At 40.7% G+C, this 14616-nt stretch overlaps 2 protein-coding genes and 1 long non-coding RNA gene across 3 annotated transcripts; 2 read left to right on the top strand and 1 right to left on the bottom strand.

The window, feature by feature from the left end:
- Positions 1-540: 540 nt before the first annotated feature.
- lenep (lens epithelial protein) lies at positions 541-2069 on the top strand. Its single transcript, XM_077574613.1, has 2 exons — positions 541-1031; positions 1961-2069. Exon 1 carries the CDS (start codon positions 650-652, stop codon positions 935-937), a length of 288 nt encoding a protein of 95 aa, XP_077430739.1. The 5' UTR covers positions 541-649; the 3' UTR covers positions 938-1031; positions 1961-2069.
- Positions 2070-2219: 150 nt separating this feature from the next.
- pbxip1b (pre-B-cell leukemia homeobox interacting protein 1b) lies at positions 2220-14199 on the top strand. The gene is made up of 11 exons (XM_077574605.1): positions 2220-2491; positions 6259-6340; positions 6583-6637; positions 6784-6854; positions 7901-8207; positions 9187-9417; positions 9499-9522; positions 9701-9753; positions 9898-10011; positions 11497-11701; positions 11793-14199. The coding sequence occupies exons 2-11, from the start codon at positions 6290-6292 to the stop codon at positions 12977-12979; spliced, it is 2298 nt and encodes a 765-aa protein (XP_077430731.1). The 5' UTR covers positions 2220-2491; positions 6259-6289; the 3' UTR covers positions 12980-14199.
- On the bottom strand, positions 7368-11798 carry LOC144057270 (uncharacterized). The gene is made up of 3 exons (XR_013295204.1): positions 11460-11798; positions 9181-9512; positions 7368-8131 (listed from the first exon to the last, which is right to left on the bottom strand). It is a non-coding gene; the product is annotated as an uncharacterized LOC144057270 (long non-coding RNA).
- Positions 14200-14616: the final 417 nt, after the last annotated feature.

The following is a 14616-nucleotide window of genomic DNA, read 5'->3' as shown; positions in this document are numbered from 1 at the left end:
TTTTTAAGCAAGTTGAAATTTGAACAGTGTAAATCGAAAGTATTATGTGGGAGATGTTACACGGCAAAAAAAAAAGTGTGGAGAATAAAAATCACAAAAACATATTTGGGAATGCTTTAGCATTTCCCACAATGACATAGCAACAGTGTTTTGTTTTCTTAGCCTAAAAACGCATTATTCAAAAATGGGTCTTGAAATTGAGGTTAAAAGAGAAAGAATGTCTGTCCGAAATGGAAGACTACAATTTTTATGTTAGTAAAATAAATAAATAAAAGCACCCTGCCCTGAGACCAGTCAATGGCTTCAGCTCACATGTGACCCTAATGATGATACAAGCGCTATAGAAATCGGATGGATGGATGTTCTTTCACTGCAGCCTAAATGAAGAGACGAAACCCCGAGCTGCCAGAATGCAACATCAATGGCCTGTCACACTGTCCTCAACAAAGCCTTGTATGTATGTGATTGTGATCTACTGGAACTCTCCTCTTTGTGAAGAGCTTTTAACATTAGCTGCTGATTCAGGGAAGGGGGGGGGGGCTGTCAGTGAACAAGGAGAGACGGCGTGGAAGGACGTACAGTAAACAAGCAGAAGAATCGAGAAGAGGGCGCCGTACGAGGACCGGGAAGGAAGCCCACCAGCACTTGCATGAGTCCAATCCTGCCCCACCTATCAGAGCTCGCCTCCCATTTCATCCACTCCTTGACCCCTTTCCTCTCCGGAGCCATGCATCCTCAGCGTCCTCTTCCTCAGGCAATGCCCGCTACTTCGTCCTCATCCTCCTCACTTGGGCAGCAGCTGCGAGGCATGGCAATGGGTCTAGGCCGCGGAAAGAACTTGCTTGGAGGGAACGCGGCCTACGGCTTTGTGCAGTCGCTCAAGGAGTGCCTCTACTTCCTGCTCTGCTGCTGGTGTATCAAGGAGATACTGGACTAGAAGGAATATGATGGAGTCAACATGGCACATTTGGAGTGATTTTTGTCTTTTGCTATTTAAACCAAGACAAAGGATGCTTCAAAAACGAATTAAGGCAAGTATGACAAACTTCCATTGTAGCTCAAATTGCTGTGGCTGAAAGGATATGCACCGATTTAATAAATTTGAAATGTATACACAGTGTTTGTAATGATGACAGTTAATATTTTTTTTATTATGATAAAAAATTTAAAAAAGAAAGAAATTTGAGTTAAATGGCATTAAATAACAAAGTTAATATTCTTTTAAAGAATTAATGTTAATGTTAATTTAAAAAAATACAATACTAGAAAAACTTACAATTATTGTGGCCATTTTACTGGGTGTTTACTATTTATTTTAGTTTTAATTTTAAAAAGTATATAAGATCATTTTGAAAATAATCATAATTGTTTGTATTTATGGCAAATAACATTCACTGCGAACAATCACATTTTACATATACAGTAATTCTTAAAAATAATTAAACATTCATTAATATAACACACCACCGCCAAGAACAACAATAATATTAATAATAATAATAATAATGTTGATAAACATACCACAAATATTTGTAATAAATAATTCCTACATTTTATTTTTTTAATATTGATTTGATCAATTAAAACTGTAATAAAATCACATTTATTAAAAAATAATTGTTAATAAGGAACATTGTTTACATTCCTTGTTAGTATTTAATGCTTATTTGTATATAATAAACATATTTTTCACAAGTAGTTTTCATAGTTTAGTCATATTAAAAAATGTTTTAAATTGTTAGAAAAATAATACAATTGTATTAAAATTATTATTTTTTTAATGTATTGCTTTATTTAATAACCCTATTCATTACATTACAATTATCTATTCCCATGTACCTATTTCTAATTAATAAAAAAAAAGACACACAAATTACATAAATTTAAATGAATGTATAATCAATATATTTAATAAATCCATTAATTGTAATCCTCTATTGCTGTTTCCCTTTGTCTATAGGATGCTGTTTTTCCGTGGACACATTTACAAGCTTGCTGATGTGGAGCTGTTGATTGTGACTGTACAGGGACACACTGCGGTGTCAAAATAAACGCCTTCATCAATAGAATCATTTTATTTTTATGCTTGCATTATTACTTTTCAATAGCTAAAAAGTATGCTTTAGTTGTCAAGGTAGATATTCCAGGCTGTTGTGGTATAGTGAATTTAATATATACATTTCGGTGTGAGCAAAATGCATTGTACCCAACGTCACCTGCTGAACGTCAATCAACCTGAAAACTTCCCCAAACACAGTAGGAGTGAGGACAAGCTGCGATTGGTCGTTCCAGAAAGGGAAAGGCGGGACATAATCAAATCTCGTCTGTGATTGGACGTGGGGGCGTGCGGCTCGTGTGAGTTTTGAAGGCACGTTCTTCTGACTTAACAGTTCTCAAGTTGGATGGAAAGGAAGACTCCAGACTGACGACTGCCTCGGAACTAACACCGCGTAAAGAGGCCTGGATAAAGTCAAGTGAAAGTGAAAGGAAGGTAAGAAGGTCGACTCGGGTGGTTGTTTAATTAGTCAGCTAAAACGTGAGTTCTGGCGTTGTTCGTTACGCCGTATTTGTTTGTTTGACTCTTCCTTGACATACGGTCACGTTTAACTCACGTCCTCACTTGTAGAGAAGTTAAATTAATTCATTTCAAGCGTGTTTGGGAGTTTTAGTTTGAATTTATTTGTCTCTACGTGGATGTTAATGGTGTTTGCGGTCTAAAAGTAGCCCTCAATGTTTACTTGTGGGTGATGCTTGTCATCTCCCACTAGAATACGCCTCAAGCCTCAACTGTCACCACGCGAGACTTCGTCAAATCTCGTGAGATTTTACAAAATAAATCATTTAATCATAATCACCCATTCATACATTTTCTGTGCCGCTTAGCCTCACAATATAACTAATAAAAAAGAAGAAGAAGAAGTGTGTGTTGATGAGGGGAGTGGGTGACCTATGAAAGTGGTTCAAATGGTAGTCCTGACTCCTGAGTACTGTATGGAAAAACAATATGGCAAACTTGACAGTAACAAAAAGGCACCTGTTCTTTTTTTGACAGTTTTTCACTGCAGAGCAGTCAACTTGGATATTTTTTTATGACAGTTTTGTTAAAGTGTTTCTTAAAAAATATATACTTTACACCAATAATAATTAAGTTGACATTAATTCCTATGGAACAAATTGTTTTGAGAAGCTATCAGGCCCACATTGTTGTTGTCAAAATGGTGCCTCAGCCTGTGTATTTGTCCTGACCTTTTTTGGTAGTTCTTTCTTGCCCGCAGCCTTCAGTTGTCCAGGAACCACAATACTTTAACGATGCCTGTTAAAGCACTGCAAAACCCAAATTCAAGACTTCCTACGAGACATAAACTAAGAGTAACTGAAAGCCAACAGCTGGTAAATTTTTGGACTAATCCAGCTGTCTTCTGCTGGGCTGCATGCTTTCCCTCCCTCCTGTCTCCAGTCAATCTCCAGGCAGCTATATTTAGCGATTATCTATGTAAGCCGTCCCACTATACGCTCCACAATGCTCCTCGGACCTCAGGCTAGTTTCTCGTGGGAGAAGAGACCTAAATTGAAGAGAACAGGAAGGAAATGTGTCAGTACTGGGAGAATGTGGCTTGCGGTGTGTTCATGAAAGATAGAGCCATGTTGTACAGTCATACATTTTAAAATGAGCAAAAACATCTTGAATTTTCTCAAACCTGGAAATAAAACCAAACTTGAGTGGCAGCATCATACTTTGGGCTGTTTTCTTTCAGTTAGAACTCAGGCCTAAGTCAAGGTGAAGGGAATTATAAACAGTTCCAAATAGAAGCCAATATTAGCTCAAGACCTTCAAGCTTTTGCAAGAAGGTAAAAAAAAAAAGACAAGAAAAGTCTGCTAGAGCAGCTGAACTTTATTTGGTGTTAATCAGTGGCACAAATTGCTGCAGGTGTGTGCTGGTTCCCATTTGAGAGTTTGATAGCTGCCCCTATAAAGTTAGAAAAAAAAATTGCCTCCAACAGTAGTTTCACCAAACAACATAGAACTGGGATGACTTTGAAGTAGCCATTTTCCGTGAATTCCAGTGAGCCCTAGTTGGAATTAGCTTTCTTACACAGTTGGGTGGAGTTACTGCAATTTATTTATTTATTTTTTCCTATGCCATTTTTTTTTCATCACGGCGTCAGAATTTGATGATAATTTTGAGCATTTGCTATGAAAAAACACAACAATTAAAAATATATACAGTTTGGAAATTCTAATTGGGTCCAGTACATTTCTGGGATAATTGTACCCCAAATGTGGAGGATGAACGCGAGACTTCAAATCTACTTCAGGTCTAGAGAGACATCAGCTCATTGGGCATCTAAAACAAGGATAGGCCATTTTAGCGATGGAGGGGGGCCACAACTTTTCGTCAGTGCAACTGGGGGGGGGGGGGGCATGTAGGACCGCTCACATGACAAAAATACCTCTTTAAATCAGGAAAAAAAAGTGTATGTCTGTTTTTTTACTGTACCAATGTACAGAAGAGTATTTTAATGCTCAAATCCACTCCTCGACATAAAAAGGCCTCAAAGCAAACAAAAAATAACCACATAACATACTGTGATTTTATTTTATTTTTCCACCTGTGCAAAGGCCATCCTTACTTAAACATTCCCATTTAAAATTGGGACAACACTGATGAACAGCAAAACAAATTTAGTAATTTAGTAACTCCTCATGCACTGCAAGCAAACTGTCAACTGATGAAGAAGTCATTCTGGGCATCTAAGTGTTGCCTGCCATCTAGTGGGGAACACTGTTATTGCAACTTGATACTGATCAGAAACGGCAAGCATTTTAAATTTGAATAATTAATTGAGGGCCACTCCGAGCTCCAATTAGGTTACTTAAATGTTGCCTGATCATTTTAAAAAGCTATTTTACAACGATAATTGTTTTGAAAGCTAAATTAATGGCAGGTTTACCAGCGTTGTCGAACAAATTATATCGGCCCTTTGAGTGTTTCCAATCTATATAGTTGCAACTTGGTTTTGTTACCATCAATGAAGAGCCTAGGGGTGTTGAAATGCCGATTCAGCCCATTCTGTTGTGTTCACAGCGCGGGCCAGCCTTAGTTACCCGAGCCTCGGCCCAAACATTTCCCCTTGCTCGTCAAAAGCCAGGGTGACTTAACTCCCACAACACACACAAACTACTAATGGCAAATTCTAAATGGCCCCTGGGAAACCCACTTCCTGTGCACACACACACTTACTGCAAACTGGTGACAGCGCACTACAGTAGCTCTTTATTGTTGACAGAGCTGGGTGAGGCCTCAGGGAAAGTATTCAAATCTTGCGTGTGTGATATTAGAGAATGTAAATGCGTTTAGCACTGTCAGGCTAATGTTGGACAAGAGGGAGGACATTGAATAGTAAACATTAGTTGCTCTCTGGTGGATGTATTTTAATTCTGTTTTGTCAAGTTACTCTTTAAAAAAAAAACTGAGCACAAGTCAAGGTACCACAATAAGATAACCATCATTTTCAATACTTGATCAAATACTTGTCTGTGATGAGTGCCTGAAGTCTGGACTCGGAGCCAATGGACATGAGTCACATGACCACATCTTCATTTTCCTCTCAGCAGGGCCCTTCACTTTTGTATTCTGTAAGTAGAAATGCTCTATTAGCTTGACATCAGGCTATTGACTTGGCCACTGAAGAATATTGAAATTCTATGCCTTCAAAAATAAATAAATAAAAAATTTTACAGAGCGTTCATGGTCCCATCAGTGAAGTGTGTATCATCCTATATACATCAAATTATTCATCATGTTACCTTCAGAACAGCCACAGTGAGCGAATTCCATTAGCAGCCAAACGGTACACGGTACACGTGCATGCTATAGCTTCACGGTCAAGTCTAATCTCGTGCGTTGAAATTGTTGCGAACACTTTACAGGCATTGAAGGTTGACAATGGTCCAAATATTATTGACTTCAACTGATACATACTTTTTTCTTCATGATTTCAAATCCATTTTGGTGATGTATAACGGCTAAATATAAGAACTCTGTCATTGTCCTTTTAACTCTGTTGGTTTTTAGCGTCTTGTAGTTTACTGTCGGACAGTTCATTCCTTGCACTGCACAAACATCCAAATGTGATTTCATGCAGAACTCACAAACACACCCTCTAGTCTAGCCTCACCCATTCCATGCCCGCTTGTTTTAGTTCGTATCTTCCAGTGGCCTGCTGGTCAGGTTATGTGTGTTTTGTTTGTTGCAGGAGACAAGTGCGGCCTCAAAGGGGCGGGGCCATGTCTGGCGGCAACGGCGCTAACAGCAGCTGGACCATCGTCGGTCCTGAGGTAGTCTCATTCTCTCAAGTCGCCAGGATGCAAAGCCTCATTTAAAGTGCAGGTTTTATGGCAATACGGAAAAACTGCTCGACCCAGTTACGCTTTATTTTAGGTCACCTGATTATGCAGTCGCTTTTCTGCTCTTACTTATCTCTGATAATCAGTTCCAGTCAGAATATGTATTGTCAGATTAGACATATTCAGTTCACTGTGTGTGAGACTCTCTGTTTTTGTGTATTTTATACCAAAAGACTGTTGCTGAAACTGTGAGGCCTCTGGAGGAACAGACGAAGCATCATGAACAAGGTTTCTCTTCTTTCTATTTACATAATCATTTGCTTACTGACACAATGATGCAACGGCACCTTTGATTCCTTGAAAGGACTGCATTGAACTCTAAAGCCTTAGATGATTTTATTTTTTTTCCCTTTCTTTCTTTTTAAATGAGCCAGCTGGCGAGCCAAGCCACCAGCCAGCAGAGGGTGCAGAATCTTCATCAAGTCTCTCGGCGGAGGACCAGAAGGTCAGACGACATTACCAGTCATGTCTAGCAAATACAGTGACAGAATGTATAAAATTCAGTGCCACTGGGATTGTACAAATCAGAATTAGATATTTTTCTGGGAAGTATATGCACTTATTTCAAGACAAAGACAACGGGCCTGCCTCAATAAGGGGTGTTCTGCAAAGAACAATCACATCACAAGTTACAGGAAGAGAGCAGACTCGTATTCCAAGCGGTTAGCGTCACTATACGAGTCGTCACTCATAGTTGTTTTTTTTTTTGTTGCCTTTTACTATTTTTAAAAATGTTTTTAACCCTCGCTTGACAAGAATTTTAAACATTAACTCACATTTTCCTCATGTCATTTAAATGAATAGTGAGTAAACGTTTGTCATGTCATTTAAATTAATATTGACTATGTAATTGTTTTTAAGGTATTTAATATTAGCAAACTCAAAAATAATCTCCTAAATCATTTTTTTCAGATTTTTCACGAAACCCCAAAAATGTAACCATACATTTTGAACCATGAGGAAGATGATTTGATGCAAAACAATGACTTAGGCAATTATTTTAAAAATATATTCATTTCTATGTATTTTCAAATGTGACAAAGTTGCAGTAATTTGAAATAAGACAACCAAACAAGAACAGTTGATATAACTCAAGGCAAGTGGAAACTGTTTTTTTGACAGTTTCCATCTATTGAAAGGCTTTTGCAAATAGTAATTTACAATACAGGTTGTCCACTGTCTCTGATCCAATTCTTTTTTTTTTTTTTGGGCACATTTTGTCTGTGTGAAATGCGGCACAATGTTAGTGAACACAGTAAAACCATAGCAAAAGGAAGCACTTCACTCAGTTTCCATGACTAACTCCAAGCAATCTAATAGTCTAATATTTGTTCTTGGTGAGAAGAAACTTCAAACAGATGATAAAAGTCAGAAGAAAAACTTGACATTTTCTAGTTTAAGTCAGATTTGCAACAGTGCTTGTAAAAGTTCACACTCATGAATTTGGATGACCCGGTTCTTTTTTTCTTTCTTTTTTTTTTTTTTAATTAGGATGCAGAAGAGACAAAAGCAGACCCAAGTGAAGACTCCAGAACAGATCATCCCCCCTCCGTGCCCTCATCTGTCACTGATGCCCCCATTCCTTCCGGCGACGGCCAATCAGTGGTTGCACCCGACGGCCCCAACCAAGACGCCTTCTCCGACTCCTTGAGCCACGTCACCCGCTCCCCTGATGAGCCCTCGGGCTCGCTGATGAGCACAGAGACTCTGGGAGGCGTGGAGCTGACACAGCAAGAAGAGAGGCATGATGAAACGAGGGAGGGAGGGGAGGAGTCAGATCTTCTTTCTAAACACACAGGTATGACCAAATAGACCACGGAGAATATATTTATCCAACTTGAGATAGGGGTGGGTGTCTGAATGAACCAGAAAAAGCTGTGTGGGGGGGTGGGTGTTGGTGTTGGATGGGGTTGCTTTGGGTCTTTAATGAGATTTTTTATATGCACCAGAATGTATTTAATCCTTGTGACTATGTATGAAAATTGGTTAAGCTGTTTTTGCATATTCCTCTCTATTTTTTTTAATCCGGAATTAAATTCCAAAACACAACCTCTCGCCTTGAGCTTTTTGACCTTGGTGGAGATAAAAATACAAGTACGGCAACCCCCATCGCTCCCTGCTGTTTTACTGGATGTTGACAGATTTTGCAAGGCCCACATCATTTTGTGTTCTATTGCTATAAAAACATGGAACCTACCAAAAAGGAAGATTAGAGTCTCTTCTTTCATCAGGAAAAAAAAGTATAATTGTATCTGTTTCCGTTTTGCAGTATTAGAATATAGCTAAGTTTCATCATTATTCACATTCCTGTTGAAAACACTTGCAAAAAGAGCTTGTTGCAAGATGGCCCTGGCTGATCTCTTATACTCTGCTGCCACTTGCTGGCCGTTTTTTTTGCAAGAACTACCATTGCTTTAAGCCCACCTCTTCTTGTCAGAAGCTGCATCAAAGCCCTCTGTATGCGCTTGCATAAAAACAAACACATACAAACTGTATAAATACATTTTGGGGAGTGAAGGACAAAGTATTAAAAAACGTATTTACACGTTTTTGGGTTTGAATTAGTCAAGTGCATGTTTATTGTGCATGTGTTTTAGCATATGGTTATTTCTGTTCAGTGTCAGGTCAAGGAATTTTGTTTGGAGAGGATGTGGCTGAGTCATGCAAAAGTTGTTTTTTTATCCGAGCTGGATGCAGCTTTTTTTTTTTCCTGTTGATATGGCTTTTGGTCTACATCTCAGCCTTTGAAATGTAAACAATATTTCACTTGCCTCCAGAGTGCTCGGAGCAGCCAGGATCGTCTGAAGAGCGGGCCGAGGACACCGAGTCCGAGAGGAAGCGCCTCCTGGCCTCTTTGGAGCGAATCGGGAGGATTGATGAGGAAGAGGAAGGAGAAGAAGAAGAATTCCAGCTTCCACGTCACAGGGTTGACGAGAATATGTTCTCTCTGAACAAATGCATCCTGGGCGCTGTCATCCTGGTGGCACTCGGGACCATCTTGTTCTCAGGTAGGTGAGCCCACGTGAGCTTCGGCCCTTGTTGGAAGGCAACGAGCTGAGAGATAACAATGTTTTATGCTGTACCTGCAGGTGTCTTCATGGACCTGGATGAGGGTAAGCTGTGTGTTTGTTCATTATTGACTTAAGATGATAACACTCATTGCGTCCACCAGCTGGAATTAAACAAGCCCCGCATGGAATGGAAACCAAACTGATGCCTCACTAATTTGTGTTCACGTTGTTTCTCTTCACATTTGAATAATTGAAAATACACATGTGCAATGACTTTTAGAGAGCGGCATCAGTACAAGGGAGCTGAGTGATTCGGAAGAACCAGGAAAACAGGTCAGTCTGATGTTAATTTGTTCATTTCTGTATTCAGTTTACTATTGCTTTCATTTGATTTTTTTTTTTTTATTCATGATACATTCCCTCTATCCCAGTTGTCCTATACTCAGAACTGATTGTGTATTTTTGTACTTGTCATAGGAGTGGCTTCATCCAGAGGCTCTTTCACCCCCAGTAGATCCTGACAACTCTGAGCTTTTGGCCAAATTGGCCAAAGGAGACCAGCAAATTTCCATGTTGCAAGCTCAACTTCAGGTGTGTCTCCTGTGTGCGACTTTTTGCTCAAGGGCTTCTGGATGGTTATTTAGATGCCGACCAGCATCCCCCAAAGTTGCAATTTCGGTATGTCTATGGAGGAACTTGAACTGTAACCCTCCGATTCCAACGTCTGTCCTTCTGGATTAGGTACTACCCCAAAAGCAATGGCTATTTAAATGGCACGAGAGCCCAGCATTTACCGACATGGCTCACCACGACTGTTTGCCTAAGTTTGGAGTGGTCGGTTTTCCACTTCAAAACAGTTCTGCTTCCACTTTCCTGGGAAACCACACTCCATTGAACACATCACTCAGAACTGGACAGTCAAAAAAGCACCCTCCATTTTCTTCACCGCTTATTCTATTCACGTTTGCGGGTGAGCTGGAGCCTATCCCAGCTGACTTTGGGCCAAATTCGGACAGCGCCCTGGACTGGTTACCAGCAGATCACAGGGCACATATTGAGACTGAAAGCCGCTGAGCAGGGATTAAAACCACTTTGCTTGCACAGAAGTCAAGCGAATGAACCTCTGACTAAGTGTGTGACCAAACAAAATCAGTCGAGATGAATTTACTAAAAAAAAATGGCTGTGTGGATATTGTGGCGTTTACTACTACAGTGTTCAGAGCTAAGGCCCCCGCAGAAGAGAGGGAACAAGACAAAAGAGACACGGATGCCTTTTTTGCTCAGTACATTGTTCTTAGAAATTAAAAATGGTGCCTGCGGGTACTATTTAGCCCCAAGGACAACACGAGTAGCCTGCGGGTCTGTTCTAAAAAAAAAAAAAAAAAGCTCATCAGTTGACAGTGTTACTAAGAAGAATTAAAACAAAAGAAGAATGTCAACATTTATTTCAACTTAACATAGTACTACACGTTTCATATATACCAAATATTCTATATTTTGTTTAAAAATAAAATAGATTTTGACTAGTTTAGTTTGTAGGGTTTTTACTTTTTTGTTTTTGTTTTTGTCTTTCCTTAACAATCAGCCATCTAAGCAAAATGTTTCCACTTCTCACTCTCCTTTTTTTTTTTTTTACCTTAATGAGCTGCGGACAAAAACGAAAGCTTGTGGCTATTCGAACATAAACTTAATGGACAAACGCACCACCCATTGCAGCGCACTGTGGCTGAAAGCTCTGTTAGAGGGAAAAAAAATACAGAGTCTAACAGCATGTTTGGCGCCTGAAGAATACTGAAAATCTTTGCAAAATCTTTGCAAGCTTGTCCTTGGGTGACTTCATTGCAGCCTGTGTGAGTGTTTTTTTTTTTAAATCTTCGCTAACTATGGTAACTTGTGAACTGCGAAGGCCATTCATTTCACTCTTGCTTCACTTGCATGTAAAATTGAGCGAGCACACAGTCAGTATTTAACTCTACACATCTGTCATTTCTTCAGTTCGTTTTTTTCTGCTCCCGCAACATGTATAATCACCATCCCACCTTATTTGTGATATGCCGACTTTTCCATCTCATCCAGGCCCAGAAAGAGGAGTTGAAAGCAGCCAAGGGTCAAGCGGCCGAGGACGAAATGGAGCGGCTGCGCTGGCAGGAGGAAAACAGTAGGTTGAAGTCGAAGGTGGCGTCTCTTCCTGTCCTTGAGAAAGAGAACGAGAGGCTAAAGAGGGAGCTGGAGACTCTTCCGACACCTCAGCACAAACTCGAAAATTTGAGATCCACTGTCGGTAAGTTGACAGGTGCGGAGGGACAAGTGGGTAATGAGAAGAATAGTTGGAAGATTTGTAACAATTCTTTCATGATATTCTTCATCTGCAGTGCCCCCAAGTGGTCAGCCAGTAGATGAAAAAACGAACGGCAAGCTTGAGAAGGAGAAGAATAAACATGACATGGGGGAGAAGAAAGAGCGGAAGGAGGGCAAGAAATCCGAATGGAAGGAGCGCAAAGACGGCGGCGGCACAGAGCGGAAGGAGGCCGAAAGTGGGAAACGTGAGCGAGGAAAGTCCGACGGGGTGAAGGAAGGGGAAGGAAAGCGCGAGGAAGAGGAACGCTGGAAGAAGGAGAGCAGAGGGGACAAGGGGAAGACGTGGAAGGAGAAAGACGCGAAGAAGGAGCGGTCCGAGAAGACGGAGAGGAAAGAGTGGAAGAAGGACAAGCAATGGAAAGGAAAGGAGGAGAAAGAGTGGAGAAGGGACGAAGGTGAAGGCGAGACGCACAAGCTGAAGGACAAGTGGAAGAAAAAAGGGAAAGAAGGCTTTGAGGAGCGTGGCAAAGAGAAGACCTGGAAGAGCAACAATGGTGACAAAGGAAGAGGAGGAGAGAGGAAACATGTGGAGGACGCCAAAAAACAAGCCGGTAAGAATAACCACGGGAAGCAGTGGAGTCATAATGGAAAAGGTGATAAGGACGGCAGGAAGAACGGAGACGGACACAAGAGGAAAGAGGACAGCGGTGAGTTGAAAGGGGACAAGTCAAACCTGCACAAGCACAAATTTACCGGCCCCCATCACGAGGAGAACATGTGGGCCGAGAGGAAGCAACAGCAGTCCTTCGCGGATTCCGCCGACTACTGGACCCAGCAGAGGAAGCGGCTCCACAGGAAGCCCAAGGAGCCGCAGCACTGCCACTCCCAGGAGGCCTGCGCCCACGCCGAGGGTCTCCGTCCCGTCTCCTTCCCCCAGTTCGAGGCCATCCTCCACCCCTACCTGGCCAAGGCCGAGCAGGCCGGCGTGGACTCCTCCAAGAGGGACGAGCTCCGAAAACTCGCTTCCGAGTTCTTCCAGGACGGCGTGTTCACGCACGACCGGGTCAACTTCCGCAAGTTCGTCAAGGACGTGTCGGATATTCTGGAAGACATGGTGGAAGGGGACAGCGAGGAAGACAGCGACCTGGAGGACGAGATGGAGGTGTTCGCCAGGGAAGCGCTGGAGAAGTTTGCAGCGCCAGGAGGAAGCGAGCAACGCAAAGGGGAGTGGAGGAAGGAGAGCGCACGAGCCAGTGGCTGAACGAGGAAGGGACGTAATCCATCGCTAAAAAGGGAACACTGGATGGTGGAAGACATTTTAGTGCAATTTCACTTTTTTTGTTGTCAACATGTACAGCACACAACAACGTCTCACCATTTATAGTACATTTGATCCACCGCAGTGCAGGTCTCATTTTGTAGTACACTTTCCATTTTGGGATATCATTTGAAAAAAAGTCACACTATCAGATCATTTTTTAGGGGTCTTGCCACGGAATTGCTATATTTGCTGGCATGGCAAACATTTGACACAAAATATACGTTATTGGAGTGCCATTGTGGGATACACGTTTCTTGTTTGCCACTTAACCACCCAGTGTTCCCCAACCTTTGTTGAACCATTGCACATATTTAACATCAGAAATATCTCATTGCACACCACCAAAAAAATAAATAAAAATGCAGCAAAAAGGATGACTACTGAAATGATGATAGTCTAAATTTACTCACAAATTTACTTAGTGTGAAAATATGTGCCTGTTTTGTTAAACGCAATTTGTTGTATGAATTAGCAACATGTTACAGGCTAGTTGTACCTTCTGCCGTTGAGTTGAGATTTAGTTCTGCCTGTCACTATACTAAAGAAAGATGAAATTAAAATATTGCTTGTAAATAAATAAGCCAATATATGAAAAACCCTGAGCGCTGTTTTATTTTATAGGTTAGTGAGAGCAATTTGATAGGCTCATACTGCCTGCGAGTGGTTCATATATATGAACTTATTCCTCCACAATCTCCTTTTTTTCCCTGCTGTAGCCTTCACACTGTTCAGTCTTATTATAGATACGAGCTTGAATCATTTCAGTTGGTTCCCATAGTGACATTTCTTCAGCTATAAGTGATTTTTTGTAAGTAAGAAGCCTGTCTTCACTTCTGTTTAAATATTTGTACATACTTTAAGTAAATGCTTACAAGTAACTTATTTTTTTTTTTTGAGTTTAGCGAAATATAGAAAGGCACAGAAAATATTGTTCGAAGCTGTTTGTTGACATCACTCATGCTGTGCACTAAAGTCCTTAATTTGTGTTTTATTTTGAAGCGGAACATTGTATTTGATTGACTGATGGTTTACTTTTGCTTGCAGCTAACAGTATGGCGTCACATGTGTGGCAGCATTCAGAGTATTTGTTGTTGTTGAAAGTTTAATACTTGTCACTTTCGTTGCCTTGGAAGCAGTTAAATAAAAATGTTGACATACAACCGTGTCAATGTGTCTTCTGTTCACAGTTGCATCACATCCGCCTTGCAGTTCTAAGGTATGAATCTTGGCTTGGACCTTCTTTTGTGGAGTTTGTATGGGTTATCTTCTACTCCTGCTGTCTCCCACATTCCAAAATAATGCCGTTTAGGTTCATTGAATACTCTAAATTGCTCATAAAAGTGTGACTGATTGTCTACTAGCCTGCAGACATGGCTGATTACTAGCTTTGATGGTATCCAGTTAACCATTGACCCTAATGAGATCAGAATGAAAGATACTGCACTGTTTAAGGTTGACATGAAACTTTTGGTCATTTAGATTTCAGTAGTGACAGTCAGTAAATAGTTTTTGTGTGTGCGTTACATGATTGCTTATTCAATTTAATGGTACTTAGCCTAATAGCATGTTGTGCAAGT

This window comes from Vanacampus margaritifer, chromosome 9, assembly GCF_051991255.1.
Source record: "Vanacampus margaritifer isolate UIUO_Vmar chromosome 9, RoL_Vmar_1.0, whole genome shotgun sequence".
NCBI classification, from domain to species: Eukaryota; Metazoa; Chordata; class Actinopteri; order Syngnathiformes; family Syngnathidae; genus Vanacampus; species Vanacampus margaritifer.
Note: the sequence above shows the minus strand (reverse complement) of the source record. Positions and strands in the feature narration are given on the sequence as shown.

Excerpts from the sequence above, each read along its gene's own strand:
- pbxip1b (XM_077574605.1), top strand. The coding sequence starts at position 6,290 with ATGTCTGGCGGCAACGGCGCTAACAGCAGCTGGACCATCGTCGGTCCT. Across the intron at positions 6,855-7,900 it reads TCTCGGCGGAGGACCAGAAG|GATGCAGAAGAGACAAAAGC; the intron begins GTCAGACGACAT and ends TTTTTTAATTAG. Across the intron at positions 8,208-9,186 it reads TCTTCTTTCTAAACACACAG|AGTGCTCGGAGCAGCCAGGA; the intron begins GTATGACCAAAT and ends ACTTGCCTCCAG.
- lenep (XM_077574613.1), top strand. The coding sequence starts at position 650 with ATGAGTCCAATCCTGCCCCACCTATCAGAGCTCGCCTCCCATTTCATC.